A 13,421-nucleotide genomic window follows, 5' to 3' on the forward strand; every position below is an offset into this window, starting at 1 on the left:
GCGCCGCATGGTGGGCGAGCAACGGGAGGCAAGCCTGTCATCCGACTGGCGGCCACCCGGCCCCTCCACGACGTTTCGAATTCACCACGCGGCCAGCCTGGCCACTGCCGGCTCCTAGCTGTCGGCGCTTCCAGAAGACGGACGAAGCAACTTCAACAGACCACTCGGAGTAGGAAGCTGCTGAGGCTTCTCGCCTTTCCAGCCGCGGCGCCCCACCGGCTTCGGGGACTACTGTCGGAGTAAATGACCACGGGTAGCCTCATCAGCCCCCATGGTATTTCAAGACATCGGGGCTAGCTGCGCCCCTCACACCTCCAAGGCGAACGACCGCCTTCCTGGGCCGGCTAGTCTAGGCGGCCGGCTGCTAGAAGGCGGCGGAATCCCGGAAGGCGGCCACGAGGAGGGGCGACTCCTAGCAGGCGGCCCCTTGTCCCCTCGAAGTTAGCACCTTGTTACAACGACGAGACGGGGAGTGGCTACAGTGCAACCTGCCCCCCCCCCCCAAATCCAGGGCAGGGCGTGGATACAGTGCGGTGTACCAAGCGGACACCCCTCGCCCGGCGCGGTACTGTGGCCACGCAGCCCATGACATCATCCACGCCAGAGGGAGCCATGCTCCCACGACGGGCGGTCGGTACGGCCCGCAGGCGGCGGGCCCTACTTGTCCGTGAGCTACCAGAAGGCGGCGGACCCTGAGCAGGCGGCGTGAGAGTGGGCCGACTCTTAGCAAGCGGCCCCCCCTCCATTGGAGTATGTGCGCCATTAACCAGATAAGACGGGGTGTGGCTACAGTGAGCGACCGCCAGGCGGTGGGACTGTAGCCACGCTCCCCTCCACGAAGCCCCCGTCATCAGGGGCGAGGCTACAGTATAAAGCAGTTAGCATGGCCCGCAGGCGGCGGGCCCTATCTGTCGGCCGAGATCATGGCAGTCGGCGGGCCCCAGCAGCCGGCGGAGAAGCCGGCGACCAGAGACACTGACGGCCGGGTTCTACACCCGGCCGGATTACCATTGTACCCCTGGGGGTAGGCATATATAAACCCCCAGGTCACCCCATGCAAAGGGTTCAGCACCTTAGTTTCTACACACCCACATAGAGAGAGTGAAGTAGGGCTAGCCTTGTTCTTCTTCCTCCTCTAACTAAACAGCTCAGGGAGCAAGCTTGTAGCTACCTTATTGAGATAGTGATCATGCGGAGACCCCGCAGAGCAGGACTAGGGGTGTTGTCTTCTGGGAGAGCCCCGAACCTGGGTAAGATTCGCAGGCGTATGCGGTCTCACTCACTCCCGCTTCTAGAGTCCGGCGACGTACTCTTGTCCCCATCCATGATAAGCCACCCCCGGCATATGTCGCATGATATCCCCGACAAGTGGCGCACTAAAACTATTTTAGCACGCGAAACTTTTATACGCCGCTTGAAGATGCTCTAATCGATTGATAGTCTACGGATCGATTGGTTTTTCTTTTTTGAGGGAGATGGATCAATTAGTTATTTTTCGTGGAAGCTGGATTGATTAGGATACGTAGTAGTTTATCAAAAAAAAGGATACGTGACTAGTACGTTTTTTCTTTTGAGTGGAGCTATACGTGCGGTGACTACATGAGGAGGTGGATCGGTAAGCGAACAGCGTGAGTGCGTACACAGGCGTACTGCTGTGTTGGGCCGCGGACGCGTCGCTGAAACGGGCCGACCCTGATGCATCATTTCTGGGCCACCCTGATGCACTGAGTTTTTTTATTTAGATATGTATTACTAGCCAATTTTTTGCCTGTATCCCTGTGCATATGGGTAGCCCAATGGGCACCCCCGCTAGACGAAAAATCTGATATGGCAAGACAATTAAGAGAAGAGAGATGAGTTTGGTGACCCTAAGAAAAACCAACGTCAAGCATGCGAACCTAGGCAAATCATTTAAATGAAGCAAACTCACCAATGCAAAGTTTATTAATTAATTCATTAAATGAAGAGAGCTTAGGCTAGTCCCAGTGCTCCAACCTGGATCGGTGCTTAGCAAAATTCATACGTGGCAGGTTAATTAAGGAGGAGAGAGAACGAACCGGTAACCCCACGAAGGAACGACTCCAAGGACACGACCCTAGGTGAAAACGCAGTAAATTCGATCCCGTGTGAAGCGTCGTATACCTTCGTCTCTTCTGTTTTTATCCCCTTCTTCCCAGCGACCGAGCGGCGCCTTCGCCTCCTCTTCCTCCTCGCCGTGCGCCGCCGCCCCAGCGCAGCCACTTCGTCCTCACCGTGCGGTGCTGCCACGCCTCTCAATCGCCGCGTCAGCCGTCGTTCTGCCTGGTCGTTGAAGCTCCGGCGGACCCTCGAGCCTGCATGGACCGTCCAGTTCAGTTCAGTTCGCCACTGGCGCCACAAGTTCAGTTCACCGCAGCCGGGAGCTCCTCCGGCCACTCACAGACGGCTCAAAGGTAATTAATTCTTTTCACAAAAAAAAGATCCGCTAGTTTGTTTCAAAACGTTCAATTTCACCATGTGCTTGCTCTCTCCTGTCCATGCTTAGATGGGTTTTTTCTCTGCTTCTTGCTAATTGATAGTTTGAACAATATGTAATTGATAGACTGAACCATAGCATCGAGACTCTAATCTGAATAGCATATCATCTGAACCATAGATAATTGATAGTCTGAAGTCTGAACCATGTAGAATTGAGTCTGATATAAATAGTATGTGATCTCAACGGCATGGCCTAGTCCCAGATTCCTGCAACTTTGTCATAAAAACTACAGTCCACGATTTCTTTTGTACATTGCCCATCTAAAAATCTTACAGAATGTACTACTAGTTGATTTTGTTTTAGGCAATTGAAGGAATTTAGTATGACAATAGTATCAGCATTGATGCAATGGACACTAGCTTGTATCAGGATACTACAGAACTAGCTCCGCCGGCCAGCCACAATCTGCTCGATGGTATCGTCCTTTCACAAATCAGAATACTCTTTTGTTCTGTATCCTAGTGCGCCTCATGCTTTGTCCCTCCCATTCTTGCTTAGATGAGATTTTTCTCTGCATCAGACTTGGGCTGTGGCCAAAATTTGACTGATAATTGGCATTCTAATTGATTTCAGAACGTACTAGTTCAGCTCATAATACACAATGGTTCAGTTCAGTTTAGTTTAGAGTTACTTGTAGTTGGAAGGGACGTAGTTGATTATACTACATCTAGATACGTCTGTAGCAATCCTTTTATATAGGATCAAACTGAGTTCAGTTCAGTTTAGAACCAACAAGTAATTTCAAGGTATTGCTATCTACTCATACGAATTATCAGGCAACAATTTTTTGACAGAACCAAACTGAGTTTTATTGATCTGATGGAAATGCATAAGGATCTATTGATCTGAAGTTTCAGATGTTGTACACGGACAATTTGAAGTTCTATGAGAAATTGGTTCAGACAGAATAAGATTAGGGTGTACAAAATTACTCTATTTTTAGTAGATGAAGCAAAATCAAACGCAATTCTGTTTTTATCACGAGAAGTTCGTCACTTAACTTGTTCGATCTTATTCTGATGTGTACAATTGTTGTCTTGTTTGTTACATGTTTCAGGCCTATGTATAACCATCCACCAGATGATCCTGATGATACAGATCAACAACATGATAGTGATGCCAGAAACACTACATATCCAACAGAGTTATACACACTTGATGAATTCCTAGCCGAGGAGGACATGCTAGACTCCTTCGCCGAGGAGATTGCTGTGGAGTTGAAGGGAACACTTGAGGCTCTTCAAGCAAGATCACTTAGCAGAAGTGGTCCGAGGATATACGTGAATAGACCGCGTGAAGAAGCACATCAACAGCTTGTACGAGATTACTTCTGCGACAATCCTCTCTGCCGCGCCAAAAAAAATCGGAGAAGATTCAGGATGAGACGACCTCTCTTTCTTCGCTCGTCAATGCGCTAGGTGAGTGGTCTCCATACTTCACCACAAGGACAGATGCGCTTAACCGTGAAGGGCTCTCTCCACTGCAAAAGTGCACGGCGGCAACACGCCAATTGGCTTATGGCACGCCTGCAGATAGTCTTGATGAATATCTCAAGATTGGCGAGACTACCGCAGTTGATTGCTTGAAGAACTTTGTGCAAGGAGTGATTGATACCTATGCTGCAGAGTATTTGCGAAGCCCCAACACTGAAGATACAGAGCGCTTACTCTGCATTGGCGAAGGCCGTGGGTTTCCTGGCATGTTAGGAAGCCTGGATTGTATGCATTGGCGTTGGGAAAAATGTCCTATTGCATGGAAGGGCCAATTTACTCGTGGTGATAAAGGGTGGTCTAGTCTTATTCTGGAGGCAGTTGCTTCGCAAGATCTCCGGATATGGCATGCCTGCTTTGGTATTGCTGGGTCAAACAATGACATCAATGTGCTAAATCAATCACCATTGTTTATCAAGCAACTGAAAGGCCAAGCTCCTCGAGTGAACTTTTTTGTAAATGACAAGGAATATCAACATGGTTGTTACCTTGTAGATGGGATATACCCAGAATGGGCAGCTTTTGTGAAGACAATATCGATGCCACAAACAGAGAAGCACAAGTTGTTTGCTGCACATCAAGAAGGGGCAAGGAAGGATGTGGAACGTGCTTTTGGTGTTTTGCAGGGTCGATTCTCTATCTTGCGTCGTCCTGCACGTTTGTATGACCGGGGTGATATCCAGAAGGTCATGATAGCTTGCATCATTCTTCACAATATGGTAGTCGAGGATGAAAAAGAAGCGGCGGCTAATATTCTTGATTTGAACAAGGAGGCAGGGACATCATTGTTCTATCATCAGTATTCACACACGGCGACATACCGGTATTCGCCCAGGTGCTACAAAGGGATGCAAGAATCCGAGATCGTGGGACTCACAGAGCACTCAAAACTGATTTGGTAGAGCATATTTGGAAAAAGTTTGGGCCAAAATAGATTATTATCATCATTTATTTTAAGCACCATTAATTGTAGGTGTAATTTCATGTATTTTCATAATATTTTTTTGGCACTTTATGTATGGACTCAAGTCAACTATATTTCCATGTGTTTTCCTCAAGGGATATTATTTGCTTAATACGTAGCATAAATATGCCACAAAGTTTATATACTACAAAAGATCCTTGGACTAATTAAATGAAGAGAGCTTAGCTACAAGAAGCTAAGCACCTATGCATTGGGGAGTTTGGTTGCTAAGCTATTTAATATGCTTAGCACCCCATCTAAGCACCGGTCCATTGGCAGCAGCCTAACAAGTTAAGCACCTATGCATTGGGGACTATAGTTGCTAAACTATTTAATGTGCTTAGCACCTCATTTAAGCACTTGTGCATTGGAAGAGGTTTAAGACTAGCCACAGTGGAGAGTAACATACACATATCCCTAGACTATGTTACTACCTTCATAGTGGGTAGTAACAAGTGTGGTTTCATACAAAGCTTTATTTATTAGGTTATAGACTCATGTTGCATTGGGACATGTGATGTTACAGTAACTAGCTAAGTTACTCAAACTACCTCTCTCCTCATTAACTCATTGCCACGTAAGAAAATTTGCTGAGTTGGACTCGATGTTACTGCTGAAATTATTCCCATTGTGGCTAGTCTAAGGCTAGTCATAGTGGGAGTAACTTAGCTAGTAACATAACGTATATCAAAATGAATTTGCTAATGTGGCAAGCAATTAATGAGGAAAGAAAGGTTTGAGGTAACATAAATATGTTACCGTAACATCACACACCCCGAGACAAGATGAGTCTACGTCTAAATAAGTGAAGGCTTGCATGATACCACATATATGTTACTACTACCTTCGTCCTGGTTTATTGGCCATTTTGTAATTTATGCTAAATTTTGATCAAAGATTTAACTGACAAATGTTAGTGCATGTCAACAAAAATTATATCGTTGGATTCGCATTTGAACATAGTTTTCAATGATATAATTTTTTATGACATGCATGAATATTTTGTTAGTTATATTTATGGTCAAAATTTGGCACAAAATACAATGGAGACCAATAAACCAGAACTATAGTACCCACTATGGAGATAGTAACATAGACTAAGTTACTCTCAAGCATGACTAGCCTAAAAATGCATGCATCGAATATGTAACCAATAATATCATATTTGTCTTGCAAAACAGTGTTATTTCATGTATATTTATACAAATTTAGTGGACATACAACAAGTGAAAATCATAGTCAAAGTTATACGATGAAGACCAGAAAAGTCAAAGCGCACCTCACATTTTAGGAAGGAGGTAGTACTCACTAAAATCTCTATCATGCTGCGCGAGCAGGAATTATCCGAGACAACAGATGTTTGGCACGAGCTTTCCAAAAAAATAATTTGCGCAAGGAGCAGAAATTACGAGACAAGAAACATTTGCCATTGCACCCCAACGATCAATTCGAGTCCGTGACTGTTTAACGAGCAAGACAGGGTTCCTCAAAAAAACAAAGGACACTGGCAAACTAAGGGCTTACAAAATATTTGATGCGAAGACCGACAAAGTGATATACACGAATAAGCATTTCCAGCTCTGTTTTTACAAGAACACTGATGATAACGAACAAGGAGAGAATTAGCGCAGATGATTAAAAGAAGCAACATAAGTGGAGAGCGGATCAAGAACCTAAACCCCTATCCACACTCCGTTCTGTACAATGGTCTGGATAAGGACATCACTCTATCACGGTACAGAGGAGCTATGATGCTGTACATAGATCTAGAACTACATAATGAACCATACGCAGCTGTCTTGTGTGGTTGTGTGGTTCATGCAAATAAATCTTCAGCTTTGCATAAACTGCCTTTCACGGAAGATCTCTCCTAGTTGCTGGTATAAGGACTTCTGCTCCTCGTAGGTTAGGTTTCTTACAATCTGGATGGCCAAAAGTCGGCAATGCATGAGAATCACCCAGGATAACAGATCATGATATGAAAACAAGATACAATACTGACCTGATCCAAGATTGTGTCAACAGAGAAATTGTGGGGTGAGATAAATGATTGGTGATATATGTATGCAAAGACTGCCATGACCATCTGCGAAAATGCATGAAAAATCACATTTGTTCAGCTAAACTGCACAGGCTAGATATTGAATCGTAAGGAACTTCCTTCAACTTACTTGACAATCCATTCGGTCAGTAATTCCACCATGCCCAGGTATACTGTCGCCAAAATCCTACAAAATTTGCAGATAAATCATAGTGAAACAGTGTATAATCTCCATACTTCAGTATTCCTATAAAGAGAGAAAAATAACGAGGCAGTACGCACCTTTATTTTAAAAGCCCTCTTGAAGCCACTTGCGAAAAATCCTCCAAATGGTGCTATTATCGATGCAAACAACCCAAGGGCTAAAGCATGCCACTGCACGGGTAAAAGGAAAACTTCTTTCCATGGAAACTGCCAGGAGAAAAGTATTAAATTCAGAAACTCTGGAAACATGATACAAACCCAATGACAAAACAATAGACTAAAATAAATACATCAGTTATTATGATCAAGTTGCATGAATACACCAAGCAGGGGAATTTGATGGATATGGAAGAAGAAAATAGTTTGTTCATTCAATCAAGAACTTGATCACACGCGCATGACGTGATTATGGTTGTTTGACCTTTCAAGGTTTCAAGGATCAAAAAGGGGATAAACTCTGGACATTCAAGTACCAGGTTTAACCCTACCCAAATCCCTGTGGTTTTAGCATACATGGCGCGCACATGTCAAACTCTGTGGATGCCACTTGCGAGATACATCAGCATCCACAACAAGTCACGACTTGCTGTGCAGAGGTGGACAGACAGCGTGGCCTGAAGATACTGGGGTACTAGAAGTGGGAGGTACACATTTTTTTCTTGTCAAACACAGCGTTACCCCTCTCTATATCTACAGAAGTCTGAGTATAAGCCAGTGACACTCGTTTGTGGCCGCTGCCAGAGATTACTCTCTTGACAACTCACTAAACTTGCTCACGGCCGATTTGGACTTTTGTATAGCCCGCCTTTTTTCAAAAAGAGAAAAGCTGGAAAGTTCATTCGGTTACCAGGAAAAATCATGTCTGCATAAGCCATGCAAATCAAGGCTCACACAAGTGCCTGTCATTGCTGATTCCATGCATCGAGCAAGCACACATTGAGAGCAAACATGCCCTTCCTACTGTTCATGTGAGTGAGAAGGCGACCAGGAGAGCAGTGCCGAGGTCAGATTCCGCCACAATGGGGACAATTCGGGCGGTGTTTGGGAGCAGCAGATCAAGGTGGGGTAGTGAGGGAGGGCAGCAAGGAGGAAGGGATGGAGAAATGGAAGGAAATTTCAAGATAGCATGTAGACCCACCATGTTTTTTTGGTTAGCTCCTGATTGGTTGATATGTCATCCAAAACCACTTGCATGTCAACCCCATATCATGGCCACGTAGGATGAAAGCAGAGTAAACTGACTCGGGAAGCACATAAGCTTGTAGTAGAATAAGACAGTGTCAAACTAACAAATTGAAAGGATGTTCTTACCCATTGTGGCACCCAATCCCCCAAAAAGTAATGCTCTGGCTTAAACATAGAACCGGGATCACAGGTAAGCCATCCTGTCGACAGGTCCTGAAAATATTTTCATGATAAATTTAAGAACAAATTCAACAGCCTAACTATTTATCACAACAATCACATTCTTAAGAAAAATCATCTTACCTTTCTTGGGCAGGTTAACCACTGAAAATGACCCATTACGTTTGCCAACTGCCAAAAAAGGGAAAGGTAAGCATGGGAAGAGTAATCTTGTATATAATTCAAGGCTCTCGTCTCACCAGAAAAGCAGAGATGATGGTTGTCACCGATGCACCAATAAAACCTTCCCATGTTTTCTTTGGTGATAACTTGATCAATGGTGTTCTCCCGAGAAAAAACCCAAATAAATACGCAGCAATGTCATTGATCACAATGAGCGAAGCAGGGAGAAGAAACCTGTGCAGGCATAGAATTGAAGATGTATGGAGTTTGTGAAATGTACAGGCTAAAATATCAAAGTAACTCGCTTAATTAGCATGCATAGAACCAAATTGGACAACTTATTCAACAGTGTGTGCTATATAAAGTAGCTTAACTTAAGCATGAAAATAAAAATCTAACCTCCATAATAGATATAGTACAAAATGGAAATAGCAACGCACAGAAATTAAACAGCAACATGGTACACGTATGATCATAGTTGTTGCCTGTTGCGCCAGCACTCCTAAGTTCTTTCCCTTTTTTATTTTATTTTCTTTCTGGTTGGGACCTGAATGTTCTTAAAGTGGTAGGTTGAGAGATACAAACACGTACTTCTACCAGAACAAAATCTCAAATAGGTCAATATGGCCAACCCAGTGTATGGGAAATTCCTATAAAGTTAAAGAGGTTCAGGATTTCATGGCAAAATAGTTTTTACAGCTGTACAGGAAATTAGGCCTCTTGAAGTTACTTTACCAACTTTGGGTGCTTTTTAGGTGAGGAAGCTTCAATGTTTGAACTAGACTAAATAAATACATGCTAAATGTCAGAACTAGGTAGAAATAACCAGACATTTCAGTGAAGTCAGAAAGTCAAAATTGTAGACAATAGTATGCTAACAAGGTAAATATATGGCTTACCAGAACATCCCTTCAAATATATTTGCCACGGTGAAAGAAGATTGGGCAAAAACCGTTAAAAGGATCATGTGCGTCCAGGCATACTGTTTGAACTGATAATTGTATGTCTTCTTCTTCAGAGTCAAAATAAACCATACAAATCCTGGATCATGAGAGTTATATATTAGTTTTATGCCAGATATAAACTAGAAATTAACAAGATATGACAAGCAGGTTCCAAGAAAGGAATATCTAAGCGAAACTCATGCAACCAAGCAAATTACAAAATTAAAAGAAACCAGCTTTTCCAGAAAATTGTGTTTTACACAGAACTTTAGTTATTGACCTTTGCAAACCCCTAACACCCATCCAAAATAGGTAAAATAATGTAGAACTTCCATTCCTCCAATATTCAGTACCAAGCAGGCTATAAATGTCATGGGTAGGACATAGTCTATTACTCTGTTTTCAATAAGCTCTTTACACATATTAGGGCATCTCCAACGCAATCCCTCAAAACAGACACCGCAAACATCCGCGGGCGCTTCCAGACGCGTCCGCAGAATGAATACGGAAGTCAGCCATCCAACCCTATACCTCAAATGTCCGCCTCTATTAACTTAAAAAAGATAGCAGCGGCAACGGGCAACAGCTTTCTGCCAAATATCTTAGCATTCCGGTGCATACAAGTAGTCACGTAGCTAGCAGCTTCTGCCAAAACATGCTAGCCAAAGCAGCTTCCGCCAAACAGCCAAACACTAATTAATCATGTTGCTCACTAGCAGCTTCCGCCAAATAGCATAGCTAGCCAAAGCAGCTTCCGCCAAATAGCCTAGCTAGCCAAAGCGGCTAACACTAATCACGTTGTTCATACAAGTAGCAGCTTCCACCAAACATGCTTTACGTTGTTCTCCTTCAGTCAAATAGCAGCGGCCTTCCGCCATCCTGCGCGGACAGAGAGGAGAGAGGGTACGTGGTGGCTTTTGATTGGCCAGGCGGATGTCCGGACTCCCGCAAACCTTCCCCAGGTTCGCTTCTGGTTTGCGGGAATTCGGACAAGGACACATCCGCGGACAAATACGGGTCTGCTTTGGATGGCAAACTATGTCCGGACAGCTCGGTCCTAACGTATGCGGGTGTTTTGAGGGACAGCGTTGGAGATGCCCTTAGTATGTTAGAATAATGTTATAAGCCAAAAATATTCTTAAAATGACATGGAAGTTTTTAAACAAATCATCATCAATGGAAATCATTTGCATATTGCAAAATGTATCGAGCCTTACCTGCAATATAAAGAAAATAGCAAATAAACATCTGATACTTTATTAGGCCGCTGACGAGCTTATACAGCAAGTGATCTGAAGTTACTGTGTTAACAAGCTCCCGGCTAAGAAAACGCCCATAAGTAAACAACATTGCCGTGAAGAAGAAGTGCCTGCCAAGAAGTGATAGGACTTGTTCACACAAAAATATATGTACTTTCGAAATGTATTAAATTGGTGGCAGGTAAGTCATTAGCAATTTTCTGGTTCAAAATAATAGTATACCAATTCAGGAGCCTGAACCCTGGCAGTTGTTTCTCTTCGCTGGATCTTCTGAGTAGGTTAAAAAGCTCTGTTGCCATAAATATTTGAATCACAACCACCATGGCCCAGATATAAAGATGACCCATATAAACTACGAACACAAAGCCTCCAATCATCCACAAACTTGAATATGTACGGATAAGCATTGACTTGTACTTGTTCTGGTCGCTGACAAGCAAAACCGTCCCATTGGCTCTATTCCCATCGGTGGCAGTCTGAAGAAAAATATAAGATTAGCTCCAAAAAAGATACTCCATTATCAACGAAATAAATGAATGACTGGTAAACAAAGCAACTGAGCAATAGCAGCACAAGATTCTCTTTTATGTACAGTACAGGCACCTTTTAAGGAAGTTGAGGTGGTGTTTTCCTTTTAGTGTAGCTCTAAGATGTTTGTAGTACAGCCATCACATTTTATGCACAGTACAGGTACCTTTTAAGGAAGTTGAGGTGGTGTTTTCCTTTTAGTGTAGCTCTAAGATGTTTGTAGCATAGCCATCACATTAGTAAACAAAATTTGCAAGAAAAAAATCAACAACTTTGTTGAAAAGCAGACCTACACATAGCGTGAATGCAACAGCATACTTTGAAATAAAGAGCTTTCCAAACTGGTAAAACATGAAATAAGCCAGACACGCATGGAACAAAATTCGAAAAGAAAAATATCTTGAGGACACAGCTAACCTCATTAGGGCGCCTCCGATGTCTAACACGTCCTACATGAGAAGGAGAAACATCACCAGAGCCTGTATCCTTTTGCATAGCTGCTACCAAATCTATAAAGAGACAATAGTGGATTAGACCGGATTCAATAACAATAGCAAATCGTAGACAACAGCAAGCAGTAAAACACAGAGGAGAGAAGACACACTGTCACTTAGTGGCAGCTTCATAGATAATTCGACGAACAGATTGTGCGCTCGTAGCAGAGTATGAAACTCAACTCAGACAATAAGCCGCCCACTGACACAACAGCTAACCCAGATAAGCAGCATATGTGGCCAGAGTGGAAACTAGCTGCAGGACCACCAGCCAACAATCCAACGCTCCTTGCTGTGTCGTGTCACGGCAAGCGCCTATAGTTGCCCCACATCAACAACGCTAACCATTCAAGGTCCACCCAATAAACAAACACATCGCTCTCACGATTATTAATTGCTGCTCGCAACCGCTCGTCCACAACTACAAGCCATCGGGAAATCGTCTCAATTTAAACAATGCGAGCCTCCCTGGAGCCAAGAATATGTGCAAAGCAGCATTCCCTGGTCCGGCCAGCTAAAAAAGCAAGACAGCACATATTCGGTATTCGCCCGAATAAAATAAAATAAAAATCACAGACCAGCACTAACAAGCTCGTAGCAGCACAAAATCGCGAGGCCGAATCACGCGCAAACACCGGCGAAGGAATCCCCACAGACAAACGGAACCAATACCCGAACAGACCCGCCGTAAACTGAAACGGGACAGCGTAGATCACACGCACCCAGCAAGGGGGCGCGGGGGCGGGCGCCCTCACCGAGGAGCGGAGCCCTCGAGGAAGGAGGCGCGGCGGGGCGGCGAGGCCGCGAGCTCGCCGGAACCCTAGCTGGGTCCGGCGGCGGCGGCGGCGAGGAGGCGCTTGGGCGGCGCGGGGTTTGGGGAGGAGACAGGCAGTCAGTGGGGGAGTTGAGTTGTGGCGCTTGCGTCGCGCTTCGTGATTATCGTGGTGCGGGGATTCCTTCCAGTTGCTCGGTTTGCATTGCCGCCTTTATGCAAAGAAAGAAAGAAAGAGATCGGGGGCATGGAATAAAAATGGGTGGAAGGAACTCAAAGACCCAAGTGCATCGAGGCAGCTTGCCGATACAGGCCCATGGGAGGGAACCGGCCCGCCCAAGGGTTCGTTCTTCTTGTGTACGCTAACGAGAATATTCTCTCCATCGTACTGGTTGTATAGCGCTAGTATTGTCTATCGTTGCAGGGTAACCTTGTTATTTGCACAAAAGGGAATCATCCGAGCATGTGCGCAAAAGATGCCAAGGTCAATTCGTTCCAGCAAGAAATGACCGAGTTCCGGCCCGTGCATCCATCACTATATAGAGCCGCGCCGCACATACACAGTACTGTACTCTCTCCGTTCTTAAATATAAATTTTTGTAGAGATTCCATTTTTTTTAGTTCGCCGTTGACGTATGCATTGCCCTCAGTTCATGTACCACAACTTAACATTCATGATC

General features: G+C 44.5%; 1 protein-coding gene and 1 pseudogene across 6 annotated transcripts; one reads left to right on the forward strand and one right to left on the reverse strand.

The window, feature by feature from the left end:
• The first annotated feature begins 2,134 nt into the window (after positions 1-2,134).
• LOC109783804 (uncharacterized) lies at positions 2,135-5,081 on the forward strand (annotated as a pseudogene).
• Positions 5,082-6,485: 1,404 nt separating this feature from the next.
• LOC109783805 (phosphatidate cytidylyltransferase 1) lies at positions 6,486-13,105 on the reverse strand. Of its 6 annotated transcripts, none has more exons than XM_020342402.4 (12): positions 12,692-13,105; positions 11,893-11,984; positions 11,170-11,423; positions 10,906-11,057; positions 9,644-9,785; positions 8,822-8,978; positions 8,706-8,753; positions 8,529-8,615; positions 7,296-7,424; positions 7,144-7,200; positions 6,975-7,058; positions 6,486-6,894 (listed from the first exon to the last, which is right to left on the reverse strand). In XM_020342402.4, the coding sequence occupies exons 2-12, from the start codon at positions 11,968-11,970 to the stop codon at positions 6,805-6,807; spliced, it is 1,278 nt and encodes a 425-aa protein (XP_020197991.1). In that variant the 5' UTR covers positions 11,971-11,984; positions 12,692-13,105; the 3' UTR covers positions 6,486-6,804. The 6 variants fall into 6 exon arrangements, 5 of the variants coding, with proteins under 5 accessions (XP_020197991.1, XP_020197990.1, XP_020197994.1 ...); XM_020342401.4 differs by having other exon boundaries at positions 12,080-13,105; XM_020342405.4 differs by having other exon boundaries at positions 12,725-13,059.
• Positions 13,106-13,421: the final 316 nt, after the last annotated feature.

This window comes from Aegilops tauschii, chromosome 3, assembly GCF_002575655.3.
Source record: "Aegilops tauschii subsp. strangulata cultivar AL8/78 chromosome 3, Aet v6.0, whole genome shotgun sequence".
Taxonomy (NCBI): Eukaryota; Viridiplantae; Streptophyta; class Magnoliopsida; order Poales; family Poaceae; genus Aegilops; species Aegilops tauschii.

Coding starts and splice junctions, on each gene's coding strand:
- LOC109783805 (XM_020342401.4), bottom strand. CDS start 12,101: ATGAAGCTGCCACTAAGTGACA. Junction 9,786..10,905: donor CTATTTTCTTTATATTGCAG/GTAAGGCTCGAT, acceptor CTCATGATCCAG/GATTTGTATGGTTTATTTTG. Junction 8,979..9,643: donor ATATTTGAAGGGATGTTCTG/GTAAGCCATATA, acceptor ATGCCTGCACAG/GTTTCTTCTCCCTGCTTCGC.